The sequence below is a fragment of the Hippocampus guttulatus genome, chromosome 1 (assembly GCF_054856545.1).
Source record: "Hippocampus guttulatus isolate MCC_2025c chromosome 1, RoL_Hgut_1.0, whole genome shotgun sequence".
Classification (NCBI taxonomy): Eukaryota; Metazoa; Chordata; class Actinopteri; order Syngnathiformes; family Syngnathidae; genus Hippocampus; species Hippocampus guttulatus.
This window is the reverse complement of record NC_141261.1, coordinates 9,376,114-9,401,172: the sequence shown is the minus strand read 5'-3', so window position 1 is coordinate 9,401,172 and position 25,059 is coordinate 9,376,114. Positions and strand designations below refer to the sequence as shown.

At 42.9% G+C, this 25,059-nt stretch overlaps 1 protein-coding gene across 1 annotated transcript in view; it reads right to left on the bottom strand.

Moving 5' to 3' along the window:
* Positions 1 to 24,832, bottom strand: part of LOC147210299 (helicase ARIP4-like) — a 40,786-nt gene extending 15,954 nt beyond the window's left edge. The window contains exons 1-4 of the mRNA XM_086108151.1: positions 24,678 to 24,832; positions 1,260 to 1,503; positions 984 to 1,117; positions 572 to 739 (exon numbers count right to left, since the gene is read on the bottom strand). Of these exons, the coding sequence (XP_085964277.1) occupies positions 572 to 739; positions 984 to 1,117; positions 1,260 to 1,503; positions 24,678 to 24,810 (679 nt within the window). The 5' untranslated portion in view covers positions 24,811 to 24,832. The remainder of the gene's footprint in view (positions 1 to 571; positions 740 to 983; positions 1,118 to 1,259; positions 1,504 to 24,677) is intronic.
* Positions 24,833 to 25,059: the final 227 nt, after the last annotated feature.

The following is a 25,059-nucleotide window of genomic DNA, read 5'->3' as shown; positions in this document are numbered from 1 at the left end:
GATGCGGTGGAAAAATGAGACAAAATAATCACGGGGGTCTTCCAGTAAAGGGACCAAGCCAAATAGGAACAGGCTTAGAGAATGGTGAGCCAGGAGGTGATCGCATCTATTAACTCACTCACTCCCAAAGACGTTTTTAAACGTCTTTTCAGACTTGGTCTAGAATTGGCTGGTACTGGATGAGTTAAGCGTACTTGAAACGTGAACGAAGTCAAAGTTTGAGCACAACCACCTGCCACCTGATTGACTAGGAATTTTAATATTCTTTGTTTGTCCCGTCAGAGGAGGAGGAGGAGGTATCCGTCTTCCTCTCTGCTGTGGTTTGGCGCAACTTAACACAGATATGTTAGTATCTCGCGATCAAAATCACGTGAGAAACGCGAGGCGAAGCGACATTTTGTCTTCGGTCTAAACAGAGCGTAACTCAGTGGCTAACCAAAACAGCAGCGCCAAGTTAAAAATAGGCTCGACCTGATATTTGGATTCAGGGAAGACCACTTCCCTGTTAAATGTTGTGCAAAACTGTGTGTGTGCGCGTGCATGCGCACGTGTGTGTCTCGCGCTCTCTGACCTGCTTTGTGTGTGAGCTCAGTGGCGGAGGCACATATATTGGTCTTGACATCTTGGCATGTGCCGATGCTGCTGGAATGCAGGCGGATGACGTCCTGTCTCATCTCCTGCTGCGACACTGACGACGACGATGATGATGATGATGATGACGCATGCTTTGTTACATCACCTGCACAAAGGCATCGGCGAAATAAGCACAACAAATCAATGCTTTGTGTTCACACTCTTACCCAAATGTGGTCACACTTCAAAGCTTGTATGGATGGATTAAAAAAAAGAAAAGAATTAAATGTGGTCGTCATCTGCCTCTCTGAGTTGGTTTGGTGATTGGTGGGCGAGCAATGCGTGTGACCACTGAATGTATCGTTGGAAGCAGTACTGGAAATGAATGGATATGGATGCCAGGGACACACCGGTTTGATATTCAGGCAGCAGTGGTATGGGGAAATCTTGCTTTCTCTGGTCATCCAGACGTCGCCTTCTCTGTAGCTCCTCCTGCTGAGCACTTTTGGTGACCGCTTCCAGCTGATGCTCTCTCAGTAACTTCCTACGATCACAAGAGCGGAACACGAGAACTCGATGAGACTTTAACCTGCGTCCTTTGTGGATTAAATTGGGATGAAATTGCTCAAACCCGAAAATGAAGTCCAAGTACCATCACGGATGTCTCTACAATAGAATTTGCTTACCGAATGTTACGTCTCATGTGCGAGGGCTTGGAGCTTCTCTTTCTATTTTGTGTCAGGGTGGAGGGCGGGGTGGTCCTTTGGCCGGAGACCCCAGAGTGGGGTCTCGAAGCGGGTTTTGAGGGCGCGGGGTTTGCTGGCGTCCCCCCGGAAAGCGAGGTAGATGGTGGAGGGGTACGCTGCCATGCCGCCGTGTCGCCTCCCTGAGCCTCATTCTCTGAGTTGAAGGAGGCACAGTGGGACTGATCTGAGGAACAAAGGAGGGGTGGGGGGCAAAGTTAAACATGCGAAATGTCATGTTATCTTCGACATCGCTTATCCCATCCAGGTAAGCGAGGAACATGTAAAATCCAAACTATTTATCTTTCGCATTCTCAAATTTTGTGGGCTGTGTATCCAGATCATGAGTTGTCTTGAGGAAATTCACAGATGCTAGACGCACCTCATTTTTTACCTACTGGTAACTGTCATGCACTGCTTCTTTCCAATTCTGTCAGCAGTGTCGGACATTGAGAGGGCAATGAAACCTTAAAATGGTTTGAATTTGAAAATCAATGCAAATCAAAAGCGAACCGAGACATTGATGCAGTGCATTTCTGAAACACGACAACGCTGGAGGCTGGCTGTGCTTATGTATTAAATTTGTGCCCTCGAATCGTGACATTAATGTGTGGTGCTGCAGGAAATGACCAAATGTCACTTGCTTTGCCTGACAGTTATTTTCAATCCATCCTCATTTATGAATGACAAATTCAGTTTTGCGTTCAATTGAAGAGGGCCAAAGTTAATCAATTTGTGATTGATCAGATCGTTGCATGAATCAAGTCTGCTCCTATGATCCTTACAACGGATTAACACTCACAGTGATACACCCATGAATTAAAACTCAGGAAAAAAAAGTCATGAATTTTTGAAATATCACAAGAACATTTCCAAGTCAATTGTGTGGCTCCACCCGCAGCATGCAGTCATCAATCTCAAACCAAAAGTATCTGTGACACAAAAAAATGTTGTTTTCTTGCCGTTTCTGCTTCTACCACCAACCCAGCTGGAATCTGCGTTCACTTTTTCACCTTTCACATTTTCATTTGCTCTGCCAGAAACACACTGAACCAGATCTCGGGTTTATATAAGCGCTGGATCATAAATACGGCCGGATTACGAAATGAAAAGCAGGAAACGCACACAAACACATGCGCTGAGGACAAGCTGTGCCGGGAATCTGCCAGGGATGACGGCACAAAATGATGCCAAACACGCACAGGGGCATTGGTCACAGTCACTTTCCATGTTTATGACACCTGATATAAAAGGTTGAGGACCCGCAATATCCACATGATGATAAGAATGTGTGCAGACAATCTGAGGCAAGCTGCCTTGCAAAACAACTAGCACAAAAACACCCATTCTGTCCATGATACATAATCAAAACAATGCGGTCGCTTGAATAACACCAGTCTGTCTCAGTGCGTGTGTGTTTGTGCGTGTGCGGTGGGAGATATCTGAATGCATGCAGGCACTAGCATTTCTAACCAATCCATAACAGAAATCACTAGCGGTAGGATGTCAATAAAGTCGTGTCAATATGAAAATAATTTCTTAGTCTAATGGTGGCAGTGTAGATGTTGGGATGTTTCTGTCCTGGCTGTACTGCGCAATACAGCAAAGAGTATTATCGTGAGTACAAAATTCATTGTTTAGCTTTAGCATTAACAGTGAATGTTATTTTCAGATTTGTATTAGACTCATGATAAAATGTTGCTGAAAACATTGCCTATACAGTCAAGGGGTTTTATGACGGTATCAGTAAGATTTGGGATTTTGCCCGAGGAGAAATTTGTGACATCGCTTCAAAACATGTTCTTGAATTGACACTTTCAAGTGCGCTCTGAGTGTGAATGAAAAACGAGACTGTTCTTTGTTCTTCATGTGCACGAGGATATCGCTTCAGCCAAGGACACAGGTTTTGTTATCTCAGTCTGAGATAGTGGCAGAGACATAACAATGCGTCGGATTGAACATATTGCAGAAACATTCCAACTCTCTGTCGACCCCTTGTTCCCCTGTTCGATGATACCTGACAGAACAGTGCCTGTATATTGGACTTCATGACATGCATATAGCCCTGACATCACAATTCTCACACACGCACGCGCGCGCGCACACACACACACACTGAACGATGACCTCACTTTCATCTGCCCACTCCACTTCCTGCCCTTCAGTTCAGCATCTCATGGTGAGCACTCAGTGAGATGCGGAAGGGAAGGACAGGAAGTGGAGTGGGCAGATGAAGGTGAGGTCATCGTTCAAAGAGTAGGGATACTCAGTTCTTCATAGGAAGAGGCGGCAGACACGTACATGAGAAATGAATGTTTGCACTTGACACATCACTAGTTGAGTGTGTGAATGTGTGTGTGTTTGTTTTATCTATCTCTCTATCTATTTATCTATCTAGCTAGCTATCAAAAGATCTAGCTAGCTAGCTATCTAGCTAGCCAGATAGATCGATAGCTCGATAGCTAGCTAGCTACATCTTTTGATCCATCCATCCTCTCTAACGCTTGCCCTTCATTAGGGTTGGGTGAGCTGGAGCCTATCCCAGCTGACGTTTGAGCTAGAGGCGTGTGTTAAACCCCCCCGGACTGGTCCCCAGCCAATTGCAAGGCATATATGGACAAACAAGCATTCACACTCATATTCACATCTATATGGACAAGTTAGGGTTGTAAGAAGAAGCTGGAGGACCCGGAAAACCCAGAAGCACACTGATCGCATGTAAACTCCACAGAGAAATGCTTGTCGGCAGAGATTTGAATCCGGAAAATCAAATCATAAATGTGAGGCAAACATGCTAACAACTGTTGGACCTTCCTGCCCCTTATTCCTATCGTTCAATGCAAAGCTCATATTAAATAAATTCAAATAAGAGAACGTGCAAAAGAACCTACTGATGGTGTTGCAGCCTTGTTATATTATTGTCAGATATGGTGACATTTCATATATACAATAGTAATAGAGCAAAATATAAAAAGAGAATTACATGAGATTGCATGTATATGGTAATAAGAAAATACAGGAGTCACAAAATATAGCATGCAGGTTAGAATGACAGTAATGGGTATTGTACTATGTTTACAGTAGCAATAAAAGAGCAAGCAAGTTGCTTGTGTAAGCACCACAGATGGAAAAAGAAATCCAGAAAATAGTGCAATACTCATTAAAATCCATCTCGTTTCCCAGATTAAATTTAGCTCCCCAAAACAGAGATGAAGAAGATGTGCAACTTTTCACACACAGACCTGCTGACACACATCCCGCATTAGGCAATTAATACAGGAATTACCGAACCTATAGAGAATCAAAATACAGATGACGTATTGATTAACAAGCTGCAAACTCTTTTTTTTTTCAACACTGCAAATACTGGCGGGCTTGAAGACTTCGACAAATTGTAATTTATGAGATCCAAAGAATGTGAGGCCACAAAATCTATACTGTGTGTGCATGTGTGTCTGCTAGGGGCGTTTCAGGGAAAGGCGGAATGTCTTCAGCTACCTAAACGTTACATAAGTGCATCTTCGTATATGTTTAGGGTTTACATAACTTCTCTGTAAAGGGCTGAAGGACATCAAACCACAACTTGTGCTTTTTGTGTGCACATGTGTCAAATAAGTGGCTTTCGCTGAGAAGTGTCGGCGCTGAGAGGAAAGGACAAATGTGACTTTAGCCAAATGAATTTCATCCAGTCTTTGATGATTAACAAAGAGTAGTAGCGATGAACTGGCTTGCGATTGAGGCATGTCGAGGCGCTTTCTCTAATTTCCTCAGTGGACACGGTCAAATTTAGCTAAGCTGCTGCTTTTCAAAAGCCCATTTCATCGTTCAAGTGTGCATTCACACAGAATATAAGACTAAAGATTGCAATCTGGAGTGGGAGTTTCCTCAGCTGCTTCAAAAGCAGTAAAAACATACTATGATGGCAGCGTTCAAAACCGGCCGCTTCCAAAACGCTGAATGACAAACAGACGAAAAAGCACTTTTAGCCCTTTGCAGACGCTTCAATGTGCTTCGTTGGAAAGCGGCAACTTCCATTTATCATCATTTTGTAGCATGCTTGCTTGTCTGATTTGATGGGGTAAACCCCACCGTGTGCCAACTGATGGTACTCTACTCCAGTCCACTAGGTGGCAGTACTGTGCATTAAAACGTGTGCGTCACCTTGCACATGCAGCATGTTTGTGACAACGGTTCAACCTGCCGGATATGGTGGATCACTAACACCGCTTGGGCCGAATCCAAGCAGATTTTAGTATCAATACATTTTTTATAGCGCCGATCCTGTTCAGAAAGCAGCCATTAAATTGTCTTATTTAATGCTGTCCTTCCATTCTTAGTCATCATTTCATCCGTAGGAAGTATTACACAAATTATTGTCAGGCGCCTCCTGGAACTTCCTCTCCGAAGAAGGTCTTCTTTCAATTTTCTCAAGTCTCTTTACTTTCCACACACACATGTGATGGAACAATCTGTAATAAGTGGATTCAGTCCCATCTACCTTGTTCTCACCTGCCTTTGCTTGATAGTGGGCAGATAATGACAGCTATTTACTTAAAAACAAAACAAAACAACAACAACAACTTGGTCGCACACTAGACTAAATCGTTCCAGGAAGAGTCAAGGAAAATGACCGGCACCGAATTCTGTGGAACTGAAATAATACATGTGACATCCACAACAGCCCGTTCAAACAGACCCACGTCTTAAAATTATCCAACGTGCCGGGTCACAGATGAACGCAAAGGTGCCGAAGAGGCCACCGGGCTCAAGAGGCTGCTTCTTACATTTGCGTCCTGTCTGGCACTGGTGCAAACACGCAGGCACACTGTCTTGAGTACAAATCTCACACAGAACGTTACTCTCGAACGATGGCGACGCTGAGGGGGACTTGAGAGGGTGCTTATATAACCGCTGCCTGTGGCTGTTACACAACCGCGCGCGTGCGCACGCGTGCACGCACACACGCACACACACACACACACACACACACACACACACACACACACACACACACACACACACACACACCGACACACCATCTTGACTTTTGACACAATAAAACAGTGGCACATACTGCATATGTGTGTGCATGTGTGTCGTCTTACACGCCTCTCTTTGACACGTTTCTATTACTTGAAAAGATGTCAAACAACTCAGATTTATTGAGTGTGGTTGTTCTAAGCAACGGATCATTTAAATTTGTAAAAAAAAAAACTAACTTGTAAACTTGAGGCACACTTAAAACGGAGCTGCAAGGTGCTTTTAACAGAACAGGACTGGAGGTTGTTATTACTGTAACCGTGACAACCACCGGTATTACAAAGCCTTTTAAAAAGGACCTGACCCAGCAACATGAAAGGTTATGTACAACCTGCGTCGAGGAGTCTTCTACAATTACCTTGAACTCTCATTTTACCATCTTGAAGAGAAATGAGGAATTTCGACATCTTCTATTCATCAACTTGTATTACGGGTCAGAAATGACGAACGATTAACATTAAAGCACTGGAATAGTTTTCCTCACTTCAGGAAAGCAAGTAAGTCTAAGTGTGTCCAACGCCGTTCTTGTAAATTCTGGCTCACTCCCCAATTACTGCTGCAATTATTAAAAGGGTAACAGCAACAGGTCTCGGAAGCTCCAGACTGGCCCTAAAATGGTGTCATTTAGCCCCTAAAATTTGAGACAGCGCAAGTCAAATTTTTGGTCTACTCGCACGTGCGACCAGTTAAACGTGTTGATTTTTGTTTTCCTGACAAACCTCTGCTTCACACTTTCAATTCAACAGTGAACTTGTGAAAATCAGTGGATTTAAAACTTAAGGACCACTGCGTTCGTACGAAAAATAGTTTGTCTGGAGCCATAGGCCCACAACCGTTGCGATGGACACTAACATAATCATAATTGGGGTATTTTTGTTGTTTGTTTTACATAAATTCTCATTTGAGCAAGCCTCTTTTGTTAAAAATAGATCAGTCTAAAGTTTAGATGCAAAGAAAGCCTATCAGCCCCAAAGGTATGAGTGTCTGCATGTTATTTTCCACCTATTACGCTGTCTAGTCAGCTCATTGTGTGAGCGTGTGTGTGTTTGTATTACTCATGGCTCTGAGACCTTTGACTAGAAACAGAGTTTGGGGAAGATGACGTAACCACGGTCATTAGCTTTTGGTTAAGTATGAAAGCCTTTAGGTCGCTTGGCGTGGAGCACAGACTTTGATGGGCACAGCCTGAGGTGGTGGCGTGTCCGGAGGATTTGAATCAATAGCAGTTTCGGAAATGAATGATTTTTATTTTTAATTGAAGTAAATTATTCAATGAAGATGATTACGGTGAGGTGTTGTGTTGGTGCAGAACAGTAAATGATCATTTAGGGTACAACTTGATGCAGTGTATAGTCATTCAAGCAGAATTTCTTGAATTGTTTTTTTTTGGGGGGGGGGGTTGAGGGAGATACCAACATTTGGCCTGACAGCTCTGCAAAACAGCACATAATGAATAGATAAATGGAAAAAAAACCCCAACTCAAAATAAATATTCTGATTCAACTGCCGAGAAAGTGACAGATCTCTCGTCTGTGCTGCACTGATTGGCCAGTCTGTAAAATCATTTTCTTTTGGACATACCGAGATAAAATGTGTTATGTAACTTGCCTTACAAAAGACCAAAAATAAAAAATAAAAAAAACACGCATGTGCACAAACACACACACACCCACACGCACACACGCACACACACCCACACACACACCCACACAGACTTCTTGTATAACAGCTTTTGCTCAATGAGTTATTAAGGCTCCTTTTAATAGCGTGGAAGCAGGTGAGTTACGAAATCCTCCGCAGAGGATGCAGGGGTGAAGAGGCACCAGAGAGTTCAAAAAACTCAAGAGCAGAAGGTGACAGAAAGACAGCATATACACACACACACACACACACAGACATATACACACACGTGATAGAGAGCAGGTGAAGCGACCTGGAGTTGTTTGTAGGCCAGTATGTCAATGCTGCTGTAGGGGAGGAGGAGGAGAATGAAAGTGAGTGAGATAAGAAGATCACGGATGTGCGATGCACGCGCGCGCGACAATATTCAATTTAAAAGGACGTCTGGGGTAATATAAGCGGTATGATGCCAGCCGGCGTCTTCGGTGGTGACGTCTTATGAAAGCAGTTCAGACTTCATGTGCTCCCTGCATTCAACTCAGACACACGCGCTGTTCCGAATAGGACAGCTTGTTCCTTTCTGGCATGCAATTATGGCGAAGCTGAGTCAGTCGCGCAGCAAAGATACCTCAGGAGTGCTGTTGAAAGCGTCATTTCGAACTGTGAATATTTCTGAGCCCAATACACACTATCAATAATCGGCAGCTGCTCACCACACAAGGGAAACTAAACGCACACACATCATCCAGAATGGGTGAAAGTGGAGCAAGGCGTTGTTTCATCCTTTCCTCACGACCATACGTGGCGCATTAGAAGCAACAACAAAATGCATAGTGTTCTTTTACACAACACCAAACAAATCGGATTTAAAAAAAATAATTGAAACTTGTGTGTGTGATTTCAACGCCTGACAAAAAAAAAAAAAAAAAAAACATTGTATGAGGTGATATTTCCCAAACTTGAGCTGGTCTATATTTACTGGTCAAGTGAAATGCTGTTACAAAACCACATCATATAACATCCATCCATTTTCTGATGCCTCACAAGGTTCGCAGGGCGTGCTGGAGCCTGTCCCAGCTGTCTTCGGGCAGTAGGCGGGGGACACCCTGAACCGGTTGCCAGCCAATCGCAGGGCACACATAGACAAACAACCATTCACTCTCACAATCACTCCTAGAGACAATTTAGAGCGCCCAATTAACCTGCCATGCATGATTTTTGGATGTGGGAGGAAACCTGAGTACCCGGAGAAAACCCACACAGGCACAGAGAGAACATGCAAACTCTACACAGGAAGAGAATAGCCGGAATCGAACCCGGCACTTCTGCACTTAAGCAGTCGACCACAAAGCCGCCCATCATACCACATCACCACGTCATATCACACAATTTCATATCCGCCACCATATCAAACCGCATCATATAATGTGTATGTTAATGCATGCTGTGGCAATACACAATGTCTTGTTTAAGTGTCAACTTGGGTCTTGAGCAGAAAAAGTCCAGGCAAGGACAACTGAACGTAAAAACCCCCAAACCAAAACACTTAGCATCGACAGTCCTGGAAGAGGCCAACACGTCTGCCTCACAGTTTGGAGCTTCGGAGATCAGCACCAGCCTTCCCGTGGGAGTTTGCATCGAGCATGTTTTGTGTTTTGTGTAGCTTTTCCTCCAATGAGAAAAAGCCACCACAACCTCCCACATCGCAATACCTTGCATGTTAGATTCATTGAAGACTAAATACTCTGACTGTAAATGGTCTGAAAATGAAAATGACTTGTCAACAATAAAAATGAAAATCTCTGAAAGCTATTCCGAAAAATTACTCTGTTCATTCATCTAAATTAGACTCGGGCGCCGCCGGGTTTTTTATTCCGCTGCCGCCTCGCACGCTGACCCCGCTAACCCACTGGTCTGATGAACCGTGGTTTGCCTGCCTTGAAAGGCACACATTTCCAGCATGGCCCGAGCCAGCCCACCATGGCCAATCACGCGCAGGCATTGCTTCACGTAACCGTAGAAACAGCCAATCGTAGCGCGGCTGAGAGAAGACAACGCGGGAGGAGAGCAAGCCGGGTGCACGTGGGACCAGCAAAAAAAAAAAAAAAAAAAAAACTCACCGGAGTAAAAATGTCTGAAAATTGAATTTAAAAAAAAAAGGAGTGTGGAAGTACAGCTAAGAAGGGAAGGGAACCGAGAGCGGGAAGGGTATGAGGAAAAAGGTGGCAGGGACAGTTGCATGTCTAAGTAGGTATGGATCCAGTGTTACACAACAGCGTTAAGTAACTTCACAATTATCAGCCAACGACAAGCATATTTTGAAGACTTCTGAGGTTATTTGAAATGTCAAAGCGGCTCTCTGTACCAACTGGATGAGTTCCTCCGCACCAAAATCTCCTACAAAACACGAGCATTTTTCTAGTCTCGGAATTGCATTGGGATACAGCTCAGTTGCATTTGAGAAAGAACCTTTTAAAGCCAGATTCGTGTTTTCTCATCCCGTCTCCTCCAACATTCCGAATATGGGAAAAAAGTATTTTAACCTTGATTCCCCAGGCAGGAAGACTTTTTCCCCTCCTCACAAACTTGCTCCATCTCAGTCGTGCGACAGCAATGTGCGTTTCGAGTCACCTACCTGTGAACGACTCGGATTCGTCCAGGAGCAGCATGACTTTGGAGTGAAGAAAATGGTTACTCTGCTCTTCTTGGCTTTTCGCCTCCTCTTCACCTTTTTTTTTTTTTACCCCCACCCCAACTCTTGCTTTAAATCTCTTGACCTGCGCCCCTGCAGGCACAGCGAGAAGCGTTAAGAAAGCCAACAGGAGGCGTCGATGTCTGTCCGTCACGTTTGTTTTACGCCGAGCCTTCCTATAGCACTACTGCCACAGTGACTGACTGACTCACTGACTACTGGCTGGCCCACTCCGTGTGCCGCTTTCAATAACAATGTCAACATGAGGCAGAGGCAGGAAGGAGGGCTGGCAGCTGAAAAACTTACATAACCCCTCATGCTGAATGCGGGGCCCCTGTGAGGGGGGGACCACGAAGGCCGACCGCGCATCACTCTGACCCGCCACACACCTCGAGACGGAAGGTGACGCCCACGCATTCAAGTCTCATTTCAAAGGAAAAGGGTTTCGTACAGGAAGCAACACTGTTATTAGTAGAAAAAGGACGTACAAGTATTTTCAGGAAAGAATTGGTACGTAATGTGTTATTTATATATATAAAAAAAATTAAAACATTGATGTTGTTTCCCTGGAAAGCCACAGGCATAACTGAAAAACTATATCAGCATTTCCATGAAAGTTTGTGGCAGGGTGTGGCTTGTGCAGAATAGAAACTGGGATTTCTCTTCCTTCCATTTATTTGTGTAAAAATGGCACAAACAAACAAAAAAAACCCCGCCCCCCACTTTTTGAAACACAGTTTTAAGCATTGGCAAGCAGTTCACATTGCACATATCTGCTCCCCACAGGACTGGCGCAGACGAGAATTTGCGTCTGTTCAAATTAACATACGCAAACAATTATTACTTGTCCTTTTTTTTTTTTAATCCGAATGCACAATGGTACCCTTAAGTTACGATAAGTCTTTCTATACTTATATAATCATGTTTTTGTTAATCGTAGTTGCAATACTAGTGTTGCCTATAATATTATAACAAAAACAATTAAATGGCTAACCATCATGACATGTTGTAGTTGCAAAATAAAATGTTTTTTTTTGTTGCTAGGACTATTTTATTCTGCAGCTTGTCACATTCCGAGAAATGAGACAAGCCACACTAATAATAACAAAAACAATGCTTAGCATTAGTATTTCCTACTGAATTCTAAGAATCCCACGCAGAACCAGTTTGAAGCAAACACGAAATACTTCAGTCCTACTTCAACTCTCCATGCTCGCACTTTCCTTACATGCAAGTACACATACACATGTGCGGTGAAACATGTCGCTGTACATTTTCAACTGTTGTTTTTTGGGCGGATATTTATCATGTGAGGTAAAATTAGCCTCTTACAAAAAAAGACCCCACAATCATAAGCGTGTCTTGCATGAAGTCACTTTTAGGTTTTATACAGAACCGCCTGTGCTTTCACACAACAACACTGCATGTTTTGTGTGACGTCAATGGGAGCATCAAACACCAACGTTGATTCCGAGGGAATTAAGCCTTGGGCGCGAATGGTCACCGCCAATGTGAGAGTTCCCATTTGCACACATGGTCCAGGCTCGGAACCTCCCGCCAAAGACAGAAAAGTTTCGGAACGGTTTTGTCCTGACCACATTTCATGGCGGTGGTGTTTATACGGAACAGTAACCCACAAAAGGTGTTGAAATCGGGGCTTTGAAAAGAGGCTCTTGACAGACAGTTTGCATGTGTTCTGCTGTTCCGATTATGTATAGAAGCTGCGAGATCACATACTGCAAATACAATGTACATCGCATTGGTGTGACACGATAATTTACATGTCAGTCACTTTTTGTAACTTCATAGCTAAAAAAAAAAAACCATTTCATTTAGACGATATGATTTTTTTTAATCTTGACTTTGTGAGCTAGATGAACAAAAACATTCATTTGGAGCCAGGGCATCTCTTCCATAAGAAGTCTTATGAAACCTCTGAAGCGCCCACTCAGCTCAACGATGGCACTGCACCACATTTGGGTCAAGGTGACGGACCCAACCCTATTCTTCCACCCCCACCTCGCCAGCAAATAGGACGACACGATCGAAGAGATAAGGTAAGAAGAGAAGGTAAGAAACAAGAAAAAAACAAAAGCCAGTGAAGACACCTACTCACCCATATCACATCATTTCAACTACTCTGACATATCCGTGCATCTTGCTCAGTTTGCTCCGTGCGCTAGTGAGCTCGGGCGAATGCAGCCAGCCCCGAGCCTCTACCGGCATGATTGCTACCAGGCAGAAGGCCACTGGGACAATTACAAAACCACGGGTCGCTGAAAGCCGCCCAGACCTGCCGCATGCAGGAAACCTCCCGAGCTGGCTTGCTCCTCCCGCTGCTGCTGCTCTCCTTACTCCCCGCCCCATGGCATACTGATACAGGGACGTGATGTCAGCGATCCCCGCCCACTCCAGAGACTGCCTTAGGTAACAAGGTTAAGGGCTCAACCGGGAACATGGCAAGACTGAATAATGGTGTTGTTTTATCTACATTGTAGATTTGTGAACATTTTGGCTTTCTAGTAGCACATGACTCCACGCTTCTGTAACTAGATTTCATAATCACAATTGCTTTTTTGATTATTGATAGTGGTAATATGGTTCCGATGTTGTCAACCAACATAAGTAGTGATAAGCATTGGGCGCCATTCTCATGTTCAAGTGCCCACACATGACTGTCAATTACTAATTGTAAATTAGTCGCTGACTGCGGGAGCCCAGTCCCGGCAGTAAGAGCTGACACAAGAGAGACACTGCTTGTAAGGAAGAGTGAAGAAAATGAGGGACGGCAGGGAAACGGTGTTCCATTTGGACACACGGATCAGATGCTCAGAGGAAATGCACTTCTTTTCTCATTGCCAAACTTAACTCATTCACTCCCAAAGACGTTTTTAAATGTCTTTTCAGACTTGGTCTAGAATTGGCTGGTACTGAATGAGTTAACTATACAAGAGTTATTTGGATGCAGTTTTTTTTGTTTTTTTGTTTGTTTTTTACTCTAACGCAGTGGTTCTAAACCTGAGATCGATCAAACCCTCGGGGTTCGGTGAATCGGTCTCAGGGGTTTGACAGAGCCTCTACTGTGCAATTAAAAAAAAAAGTCGACTTATGTCTTGAATTTGTATCTCCTTTTTTTCTGTTTTTAATAAATGCATTTTTTTAATGTCTTGGATTTGTAAGAAGAAGGGTTCGGCGAATGTGCATATGAACGGGTTGGGTTCGGTACCTCTAACAAGGTTAAGAACCACTGCTCTGACGTGTAAAAAAAAAAAAAAAAAAAAAAGTAAAGAACGGATTAATGCCATTTCTGGCACTGTGTTGGTATGCGCTTACGTTACCGCTTACTTTCACACACAAGCTGGAAACTCCATCTGCAAGGCCCCACGGATACATTGTACACACACATACAGAGACCGCGTGCAATGCAGCTGGGGGGCGGGGGGGTAGCCGAACCAGAAAGCGGAGGAAGAGGCGGTGATGGCAGCAAAGTGAGGGGTGGGGTGGGGTGGGGGGGGGCAAACTGGCTGCTAAGTCATTACAGCACACATGTTCACCTTTGCCACACTAGCACACTTCATGTAGCCCCGCCCCCAAGAGGAAGGAGCGTTCACATTTCAACGTTTATGACGGCACATATGAGATAAAAACATGCGCACACACACACAGGAAGTACGTGGAGCAGTCCCTCTACCAACTCATCGTCAATTCCTTTTCAAGTAGAAATTCAACTTTTGTCACAAAATTCCTTCTATGGCTTTAAAGCAGGCTTTGTTTAGGCTTTTGCTTTGGGTTTGGGAAGGGGGGTGCGTTAATTCTGTTGGAATGTTGACGGGATTGAACAGTTTCAAATGATTTGAGACGTCACATCAAGACGCCAGCACAGATTTTGTCACGCATCGAATTGACCGATTCCAGAGTGCCGTGTCGCTGTGTGAACTTGCGCACGCAGTCGCATTACTATTCTGTCTTCAATGGAGTTCTCTCGTCACAACCATTTTGCAAGTGAACAAACGATGACATCAATCCGCATTTAAATCAAGATTGTGGAGTTTATATGGAGTATTTCCATTCTGTTTGGTCGTTTGTGTAATCGGAAGAAAAGACTCCACGTGAAGCCGACTTCTGATGTAGGACAAGTAAAGGAGGCCATTTACACAACTTGTTTGTTCTCTTGACAAATAGACGTATGTCTGGGTGTCTGAGGACACAAACATTTGAAATCCGAGTGGGTCTCATCGATTTGCAGAATATTTGCTTAATTGGCGAGGACATGATGAAGACAGATTTTTTTTTCATAAAGATCATATCGTGGTTCAGTAGAATGTCAGTCAGTGAGTGTAGTCAGGCCTCAGCAGAGGACGAATAGAATGGAAAGAAAATCCCAAAAGACGCATGCAGAGTGTTGTGCTTATGTTCATTTGTGAGCAAATAACTTGTTCTTGGAAGATGGCTACCAGAAGGTTGGTACCATTATGGTTCTGTGGGGGTGGGCTGTTCCACTGATGACAAATAAATCATCAAGAAGAATCAGTCCTTTCGATACGAACCCCCCCGCAAAGGCTGAGCGGTTCAAGAATTGCCCCCCCCCCACACACACACACAATGACACTACTTAACTTAGTTTTAATTAACACATTATCATCTAATACGTGAAAATGTTACTTATATAACTTGTTCGACTGTTACGTACTTCAAACTATGCCGCGCATTCAGTAAAACGTTTCATGATGAACTTTGCAATTCATGTTTTCCAATAAAAGCGATGTTGAAACGTTCTTTTTTTTTTTTTTTTTAAACTCAACCACATTAAAGCCGGACTATTGATTCCACAAACCAATAAATGACACTCAAGGGTGAAAAATGACCGCCTGGGCTTAAACCAACCAGTATGACAGCGATGAGAGTGACACGACAGTATGAGTAAGCATTTCTATAAATTTGATAACCTTTCTGTCTACATTCGACGCTCAAACAAACGCGCGCAGCAAAAACATGGACACGGTGTGACCTGGTAGTCTGCTGTGCCAGTATGTGGACCAACTGGTGTGACTGTATCACCTCCCACTCATCACTCAGCGCAGTTCCTAATCAGCATACATACAGTACGTCCCCTCAGTATTGGAACAGTGAATCCAGTTCCTGGATCTGGCACACAACTATAGAAGACAGCATTATTAGTGACAAAGCACTGCATAATTAAAGGAGGTCAGCTACCTAAACTGGAGTGAAGTCAATAGGACTGAACGTTTTTAGTCACATCCGAAGAAAGAATGGCATTCAAGGCCGCTGGAATATTTTGTGATGCTTTAGTAGCCTTTCAGTTGCTGTTATTATTATTAGTATTATTATTTTTTAAACACAGGTCTCCTCTTCCATCCATCCATCTATTTTCCAATTCGCTTTATCCTCACAAGGGTCGTGGGGGGGGGGGGGGCGGGGGGGTGCTGAAGTCCATCCCATTTGTCTTCGGGCAGTAGGCAGAGGACACCCTGAACAGGTTGCCAGCCAATCGCAGGGCACACAGAGACGAATAACCATCTGTGTTCATATGCACACCGAGGGACAATTTTAGAGTGTTCAATCAGCCTGCCATGCATGTTTTTGGAATGTGGGAGGAAACCGGAGTACCCGCAGAAAACCCACGCAGGCCCGGGGAGAACATGCAAACTCCACACAGGGAGGCCGGAGCTGGAATAGAACCCGGTACCTCTGCACTGTGAGGTCGACGCGCTAACCACTGGATCACCGGGCCGCATAGGTCTCCTCTTTGGCAGCTAAAATGCACATGCTAACAGGTTTAAGTCAGGAGATTAACATGGCCAGTCTAAAACCTCCCTCATTTGTGCCCCTGATGAGCTCCTTTGTATAATGGCAATGTGTTTGTTTGGGTGGGGGGGGGGGGGGGGGGATTGTTTTGTGGCATGTTGAAAGTTCTCACACTCATGGTTGCATCCTTTTTTTTTTAAATTGCAGACTGCACACTTCTGAGTTAATTTTGCTGGTGTCATCATGTTGGTCGGTCGGTGCGTTTTAGGGAGAAAAAATAAGTCCATAAAGCTTAATTGTTGGACGTTGGATCAGAATTTTAATTCCGGGCTCCGGGCTTCCTGTGTGGAGTTTGCATGTTCTCCCCATGCTTGTGCGGGTTTTCTCCGGGTACTCCGTTTTCCTACCACATTCCAAAAACATGCGTGGCAGGTGAGTGGAGCACTCTAAATTGTGCCTAGGTGTGAGTGTGAGTGCGGATGGTTGTTCGTCTCTGTGTGCCCTGCGATTGGCTGGCAAGCAGTTCAGGGTGTCACCCGCCAACTGCCCGAAGACATCTGGGATAGGCTCCAGCACTCCCCGCGACCCTTGTGAGGATAAGACGATCAGAAGATGGATGTATGGATGGAACTATACATCCATATATATTGTCATGCTCATGATCACGATCTTCCCTACTGCCTTATGGAGGTTGCTGCTGATGTCACTAATAGTTGTTCTTTCACCTGACTGACAATTCCAGTTGACGTTTCAGCCTTCGTCGGGGCTATGGCCAATGTTTGGCTTTGATGGAGTTTTCATCTCTTCTCGTCCTCACGATTGCTTTTTTTAACCCGCCCATCCGGTTTTCACGTTGGTTACACCTCAAACCAGGAAAAATCTTTACCAGCAAAATCCAAACCTTAAGTTGGGCGTAGACATTCGGCACTCTTCATTGTTTGTAATGTAACAATGCACACTCAGTGTCAAAATTAGATTTGCACTTTACCTGAAGCCACAAAAAACATAACCCGTTGGGTGCTCTCATAAAACTTTGTACCAGTAATCAATTTGGAGGAAAAAAATAAATTGTTCCCACAAAGTTGGATGTGTACAATTGCCCAAAAATGTCTTGCGAAGATGAAGAACTAATGTTCAATTGTTCCATTTCCACCCTTTGAGTGATTGATTAGGCAGTTCATATCAAGGCTTTTCCCCCCATCAATGTTTATTCCTCCTGAACTCGTTCGAGACAACGTCAAGATCTGTTTTGCATCCGTGACTGAATGCTAAGCGTCAGTTGGAGCAAACTGGACAAATGTCACGACTCACCAAAAGCAACAGGTGTCTATAACACGGTGGGAGGAAAACATGTTGTGCTCGCTCACTCAGAATGCAAAAAAACACAGAGATGCTGTTCACGCCTACACACTGGCAGGGGAGCAACACGCTAATTAGCACACTCACCTCCTGCTCCTCTGCGTGTGTGTGTGTGTGTGCAAGGACCTTACGAAAGAAGTGACTAACCCGAGTGGCAACTGTGCCAAGAACCCATGACACACACCAATCTCTTCAATACACCAAAAGGTACACAGTGTTCGTGACACACACACACACACACACACACACACACACACACACACACACACACACGCGCGCGCGCACACACACACACGCACACACACACTCACACACACACACACACACACACACACACACACACACACACACACACACACACACACACACACACACCACCAATGTATCTGTAGCATCAATTCTTAACTTCTGTCACCCCGGGACCCACATTTACCTATTGTTGCTAAGTCATGACCCATTTTTATACAGAAGTACAAAAAGAAAAAAAAAGAACAAATAAATAATAATTAATTAATAAGTGACAAGAATTGGTGTGTCTAACATTGGTGAAATAAATCATTTAGACTTGCTCCTGATGCAGATAAAGAGAGCTAACTAGCATTAAGTAAATGTGAGCAGTTTTAAAGAGAAATCCATGTTCATGAAATAGCATTATTTGACAGATTCCAGTGATAGAAGTCTACTTTTCCTGTGCAAAAAAATTAAGAAAGTTATGATTATTGAAAAGGAGTGAAAATGAATCAATTTCTGGCCAGTGTCCTAATGCAAAATCAATGACGGTTGAGATTTTTTTGTTGTTGTAAAATCTGAGTTTCAAACTTTCATAACCTCTTCAGCTCGACCAAGTTTTGAAAAAAAACCTGCCATAATTGGAAAGCTTGCTCAACACAGAAACAGAACACATCCAACAATGATGGTAATTATTCATAATTAACTCACATAACGGATAGTTAGGTAGGGCATTTACAGTCACTCGGTAGCTAACAAATCTCAGAATACAAAAAAAATCATTATAAATGTAAAAATACAAGGAATAATACATTTTCATTATTATTCATTTTCAAAGTAAAACTGTATATTGATCTTTTGTGATTGACTTACTGTCTTGTAATATGATTTATTACTTAATTTTTGTCACCAATATTTTTTACTGTTCTCCATCGTATTTTGTGTTTGTCCATATGGATTCAAATTTATTTGAACCAAAGTTTAAAAAACAAACAAACTGCAAAACAATTCCCCAAAGAATAGGAATACTCTGATGCGGATGAGAGACATTCGACTTTCATGAAAGTGAAAGGAAGAAAGGGAGAATAAAATGGGGATGTTGAACCAAGGAGAAAAACTTTGATTGGGGGTGGCATCCTGGTGAGCTGTCATAGCAACGGCAGGACACACGCAAGAGACGATGGCGGGTGGCGATGATGTCACAAGAGGAAAATAGATGTGCCATGTCACCAAGGGGGAAAATGTAAATGAGATATCAAACATATGAACACTCTCGAGCCGCTAAGGAAACCAGCAACCTGCTGATTTATGATTAGTTATTGATTACTGATCATTAAGAAAAATATTGTATTAACTTTATTTGTCATTGAGAAAATCGTTTTTCCCACCCCAATAAATAAATAAAAATCAAATGTTGTCCAAAACCTTTCTTCTGATTTCTTCTTCTTAATTCTAATGATATATGTTTTCATAATGCCGATTACATTGGTCAACATATGTTTTACGGAATTCTAAAATCAGAGATGCAAGTGACCTAATAATAATAAGAATAATAATAATAATTTTACAAATATAATAATAATAAATAATATACAGTATTTAGTAATATTTATGAATTAAGGGTTAGGTTAAAAAACATGGATTTATTTTTATACCCATAAATTACAACGCATGGTAAATGGTTGGCTTTCATTTGTCAAACTTGAAAACAAAAAAGAAAAATATCTCAAAAACATACGTAATTATAAAATAAGTAAATACATATCATTTTTAAAAATCAGCGCCAAAAATACAAGCACTCGCTCAATTAGCTTTGCTGTTGACCAGTGTTATTTTTGGAGCAACGGCGTGCAGAATATCAACTTGGTTTTACACAAGAATCAAACTGGCCCACTAAGCACGCATCACGACGTAATGCCACCACAGAGCTGTGGGCAGTGTCCCATCACCTTAGCAGTTAGTCACTCCTTGCCCAAGGGGTGAGTTCCCCTGTAAATCAAGGGAATGAAATGTGGTGCACTTTGCTCACAGGTCACCTTGTGAACGAGACAGATGTCCCACTGACATAATGGATTTGAGATTCTCTGCAACCAGGAAGAGTAGCATCAACAATTTCCTATTCCGAAAACGACTTGTACAGCATTTAGGCTGCAGCCGCCTGCACACTCACTTGCAGGGTCAGTTATGCAAAGTGTTGCACAACTGCTGAGGTAAAACGTTTTGTAACCAATAAGCGTCAAGATACAACTCCAAACTTTTTTTCTTACATGATTAATGCTTCAATCACATTTCTAGGCTGGTGGTGATGGCTCTTTATGGCTGGGGGCCCAATCTGGTCTACAACAAACAAAACAAACACGAAAAAGCAATCACAGAATGAACCCCCGTTTCATGAGGAGAATACATTGCAGACCTAACTGCTCCAGGTGATAATCTGAGTTATAAGAATGAAAGATTAAAAAAAATGTTTTCCAAACACTCTTCAAACACATTTAAAATCATTCAAACATACTTTCTATATATCCGCTACATTCAAGCAGATGCGTGTGAATGAGAATATTTGGCTGGTTAATGAGCATTAAATTCAATTGTAAAGCAGTCAGTCCATATACCATTCTGGCAACAAACTGAGACTAATTAGCTTAGCGCTAGCCAAAATAAGGTTAGTATAACACGATGAGGACAAATTTAAAACTTTACAAAACTAAAACTTCCTGGGTTCTGCTGTTGGCCAGGGTATGGCGCAGGATCCTGGATTTCAAAGTGAGCTACCTGTATTTTAAATTGAAAAGGAAAACCTTTCCGTGTCGTGATACGCTGTGTCAATGTGCCGGTGTGACACGCCGATACATTTGCATAAGATAAGAAAATATGACTTTGTAAAGGTATAATGAAGATAACATGCTGTATAGGTGAACTACATTTAGCATTTACCATTCTAGTCAAATTGGATTTTTCATTTTTTGGATGATGGCAGGTGGCTCGGTGGTCGACTGGTTAGCACGTCACAGTGCAAAGGTGCACGGTTCGATTCCGGCTTTGGTCTTCCTGTATGGAATTTGAATGTTCTCCACATGCCTGCGTAAGTTTTCTCTGGGTACTACGGTTTCCTCACACATTCTAAAAACATGCATGGCAGGTTAATGGAACACTCAAAATTGTCGCTAGGTGTGATTGTGAGCGTGAATGGTTCTTTGTCTATGTGTGCCATGTGACTGGCTGGCAACCAGTTCAGGGTGTACCCTGCCTACTGCCCGAAGACAGCCGCCGGGATAGGCTGCAGCATGCCTGTGACCCTTGTGAGGGAGGATAAGCCGATCAGAAAATGGATGGATGGAGCAAAAGTAACCCATTCGAGTTGATTCTGGACTCAACGGTTAATGTCAAAACTAATAACGAACGCAGGGTTTGGGTGCAAGTCTGAGCTCTCGCATTTATATTTTCAAATATATTTGTTTCAGTCAGCAGGCTCCAACTCTGTAACACTTTTATGAACAGCAATTTGTTTCAGTTGTGATCATTTTTTTAAAGCACTCTATGAATAAAACTGAGTTACTTTGAGTTGAGTCTTTTTGTGTTTGATGCAGTCGAATTGGACCCTCGACTTACGGACGACCCTTTTTCCAACATTTTCCAATTACGCACAAAATAAAGCGGACGGATGCTATTCAACCATCATTGGCTCTGTGCGTAATTCAGTGCGGTAGTTGTGCTGTTTTTTTTTCCCTTGACTCTTAATTAGACCTTAGAATTACTTTAAGGTTACAGTTGGCTGTAAACACCCCAAAACACACATAAAACTCTATGTCTCCATATAAAGCCAATTCCATTAATTTTAATGAGAACATTTACAAACATTTGGATTTACAAACTGCATCATGGAACGAATTACGTTCTTAAATTGAAGTACCAGAGTTGAGAGGCAGCGCCTGATGCGGTGCGGTCGGATGTGTGTCTGTGTCTGAACCCTCCATAATGTAAAAAAATTAATAAATAGAAAGAACCATTTTAACCCAAAAACAATGGATCCTTGCCAAGAAATCATCAGATTTTAACTCACATTATTGGGGCAGGGTGTAAAAAAGAAAAAAAAACTTCTTTCGAGTCTGAATAAATATGGATAGAAGATGCAGTCAGGAGCACAAGAACCTTTCAAGTCCAACGCTCTTGAGGTTGCAATATTCAAATATCCATCCATCCATCCATTTTCTGATCCGCTTTGTCCTCACAAGGGTGGCGGGGGGTGCTGGAGCCTATCCCAGCCGTATTTGGACAGGAGACGGGGGACACCCTGAATCGGCTGCCAGCCAATAGCAGGGCACATAGAGACGAACAACCATCCACACTGACACTCACACCTAGGGACAATTTGGAGTGTTCAATCAGCCAGCCATGCACGTTTTTGGAATGTGGGAGGAAACCGGAGTACCCAGAGAAAACCCAGGCAGGCCAGGGGAGAACAAGCAAACTCCACACAGGGAGGCCAGAGCCAGAATTGAACCCTGCACCCTGCACTGTGAAGTTGACACAGAAACCACTCGAACACCGGGCTGCCTATTCAAATTGCAACCAAAGAAAAAAGAAATCTGTCCCCAAAATAGCTTAAAAAAAACCCAAAACTAAAGCTGCTCTGCATGATGCACCACACAGACGGGGCATCCAACAGTCTGGATGAACCGTGACAAGGTTTTCTTCAACAACTAGGAGGCCTGGACATAAACATGACTCATCTAATAGAACCAATGGATGATTCATTGATTTACATAACACATTGCAAGGAAGAGGAGTTTACAGGAGTTTCTTTGGAATAGCTAACAAAGTCTGCTTGCAAGCATCCAAATACATCCAATGACCAGCATACAAACACTAACTAATAAAATTGGCCAAATTACGGCGGCGTGGGTGCATTTCATATGGGTTCACAGGTGCACGATGTGAATGCTTGGTTCCCATTGGTTCCCATGTAACTTGAAACTTGCTGCTGAGATTTTTTTTCCAAAGTCACACCAAACTCAAAACAGCTGTCATACATGAGATCATAGGGTACCTCTCGGGAGCTCGGTTCAGCCAGCAATCAAAGGGTGAACTTTGTGCGAGTGTTTCGTTTTCCTTTTGTGACATGTGGCACCCAAAGAAGAAACGCTAGCTGTTAGACACAACCATGCGAGCTATCACTGGTTATCCAAGTTAGCCGTGAGTGTTTTCCCCATTTCAATTCTTTGTACACAGGTTTGTGTTTATGTTATAATAGTAATTGTAAGACTGTTACGATTATTTCTCTTAAAATATTGTTTGTGCAGTTAATACATTTGTAATAATATCTCTGTTCTGGCTTCTCAATAGCCCATTCGCGAAATCACCAATTAGCTGATTAGCTGGTGAGGGTTAGCTGCCAGTTAGCATTTGTTACCTGTTAAGTACAGCGTGCCCAGCAGAAGATAAATGTTTAGGATATGTGTATTTGAAAGAAATTAGAGTTTCAACCTGTATGTAACAGTGAGTCAAAAACTTAATGAAATGTTTAAAGGTCAAGTGTGAAGTCATTTTAGAAAATCCCAAATGAAAAATCTTCTGTCAGTAGTTAAACAACATACTTTCAAATAAAGCATGAACAATCATTTCTACATCGTAAATTCGACAAAGTCATCGTTTTCCCAAAGTGAGATCCTGACGATCCTAAACTGCGATTATTAGCCTTGCGTTATTGCTTGTAATTTGATTCTGTGCTGCGCTGTAAATTGCGCACAATGGGATTACATACTGCATGTATTCTGCTAGCACTGTGAGCACACGTCATTGTGGGTTGTTGTCCTACATTTTCGTTGTTTAGCGCGTTGCTATGGGTCTAACTATGACACTGGGTGGGTTGCAGTAAAAAAAACTAATGAAAGTATACTTGAAATAGTTTGATCCCAAAGTATTACTCAAAAGATGCTTAATAAACAAGTTTACTTCACACTTGACTTTTCGTAGGAAGGCAATAATTAGGAAGGCATAGGAAGGCATTTTTACGGGTTGCAAAGCAGCAACAGAAATGCTGGCATCCTTCCAATTCTGGTGCAGATATTCAAAATCGAATATTTGTAAGCCAGTGGTGTCACATTTTAGTTACCATTTCACTTGGAGGGCCGTTATGACTGAAACCAAATAGAGAAGTCAAGAATAACTGTTGATTCAAATTTTGTTTAAGTGACTATCATGAGGTGTTTGGTCACAAGACCCAAGGCCCAGACACATGCTTAGAATATATCTCTTATTTATTATATGTGAGAATTAAAAATGTTGGTAGACATGTTGGTAGATCATGGAAGTTGACATGTTTGAGCTGCTTTCGCGGGCCACATAAAATGATGTGGCGGGCCAGATCTGGCCCCCGGCCCTTGAGTTTGACACCTGTGTTGTAAGCCATCTATATACAGTAAAATGAGTATGTCATGATATTCAAGTGTGTAGTTTGTCGTCAGTTTGACCCTTCGATATATTTCTTTCCATTAACACGATTGACATGACACAGGAAGTCAACTGGCATTTATCCAATATTGTCTTTTCACTCCAAGTGGCTTATAAACAGGAAAAAAAATCTGTTTTTCCACCCTTAGTATTAGTTGGTCAACATTTTAGACCTGCTCCAAATGACAGTTTTCTCTTGTACTCACCCGGTATCTCCTCGTCTTCATCATCATCATCATCATTGCCGTCGTCCTCTGCCTCTTCGTCAGTGATGTAGCAGATTTCTGACAGGCCTCTGGACCCATTCGGCTGCTGCTGCTGCTCCTCTTCATCGGACATCCTGTTGTGTTACCTCAGCATCGCCACGAGATGCCTGAAAGAAGGCAGCATAGGATTGGCCGTCTCTTTGTATCCATCCATCTATTTATCAAAGATGATGAACAGTTTTCGGGCGCACGAGCTGCCTAGTGATTGGGCGCAGATGAGACAATAATGGAGGCAAGGTGCTCTCAAGGGTTTCTCGGGCACTTTAAAAGCTCTCTCGGCTGAAGGATAATGACTCTCTTAGGTTTTTCTCAATAATGTGGT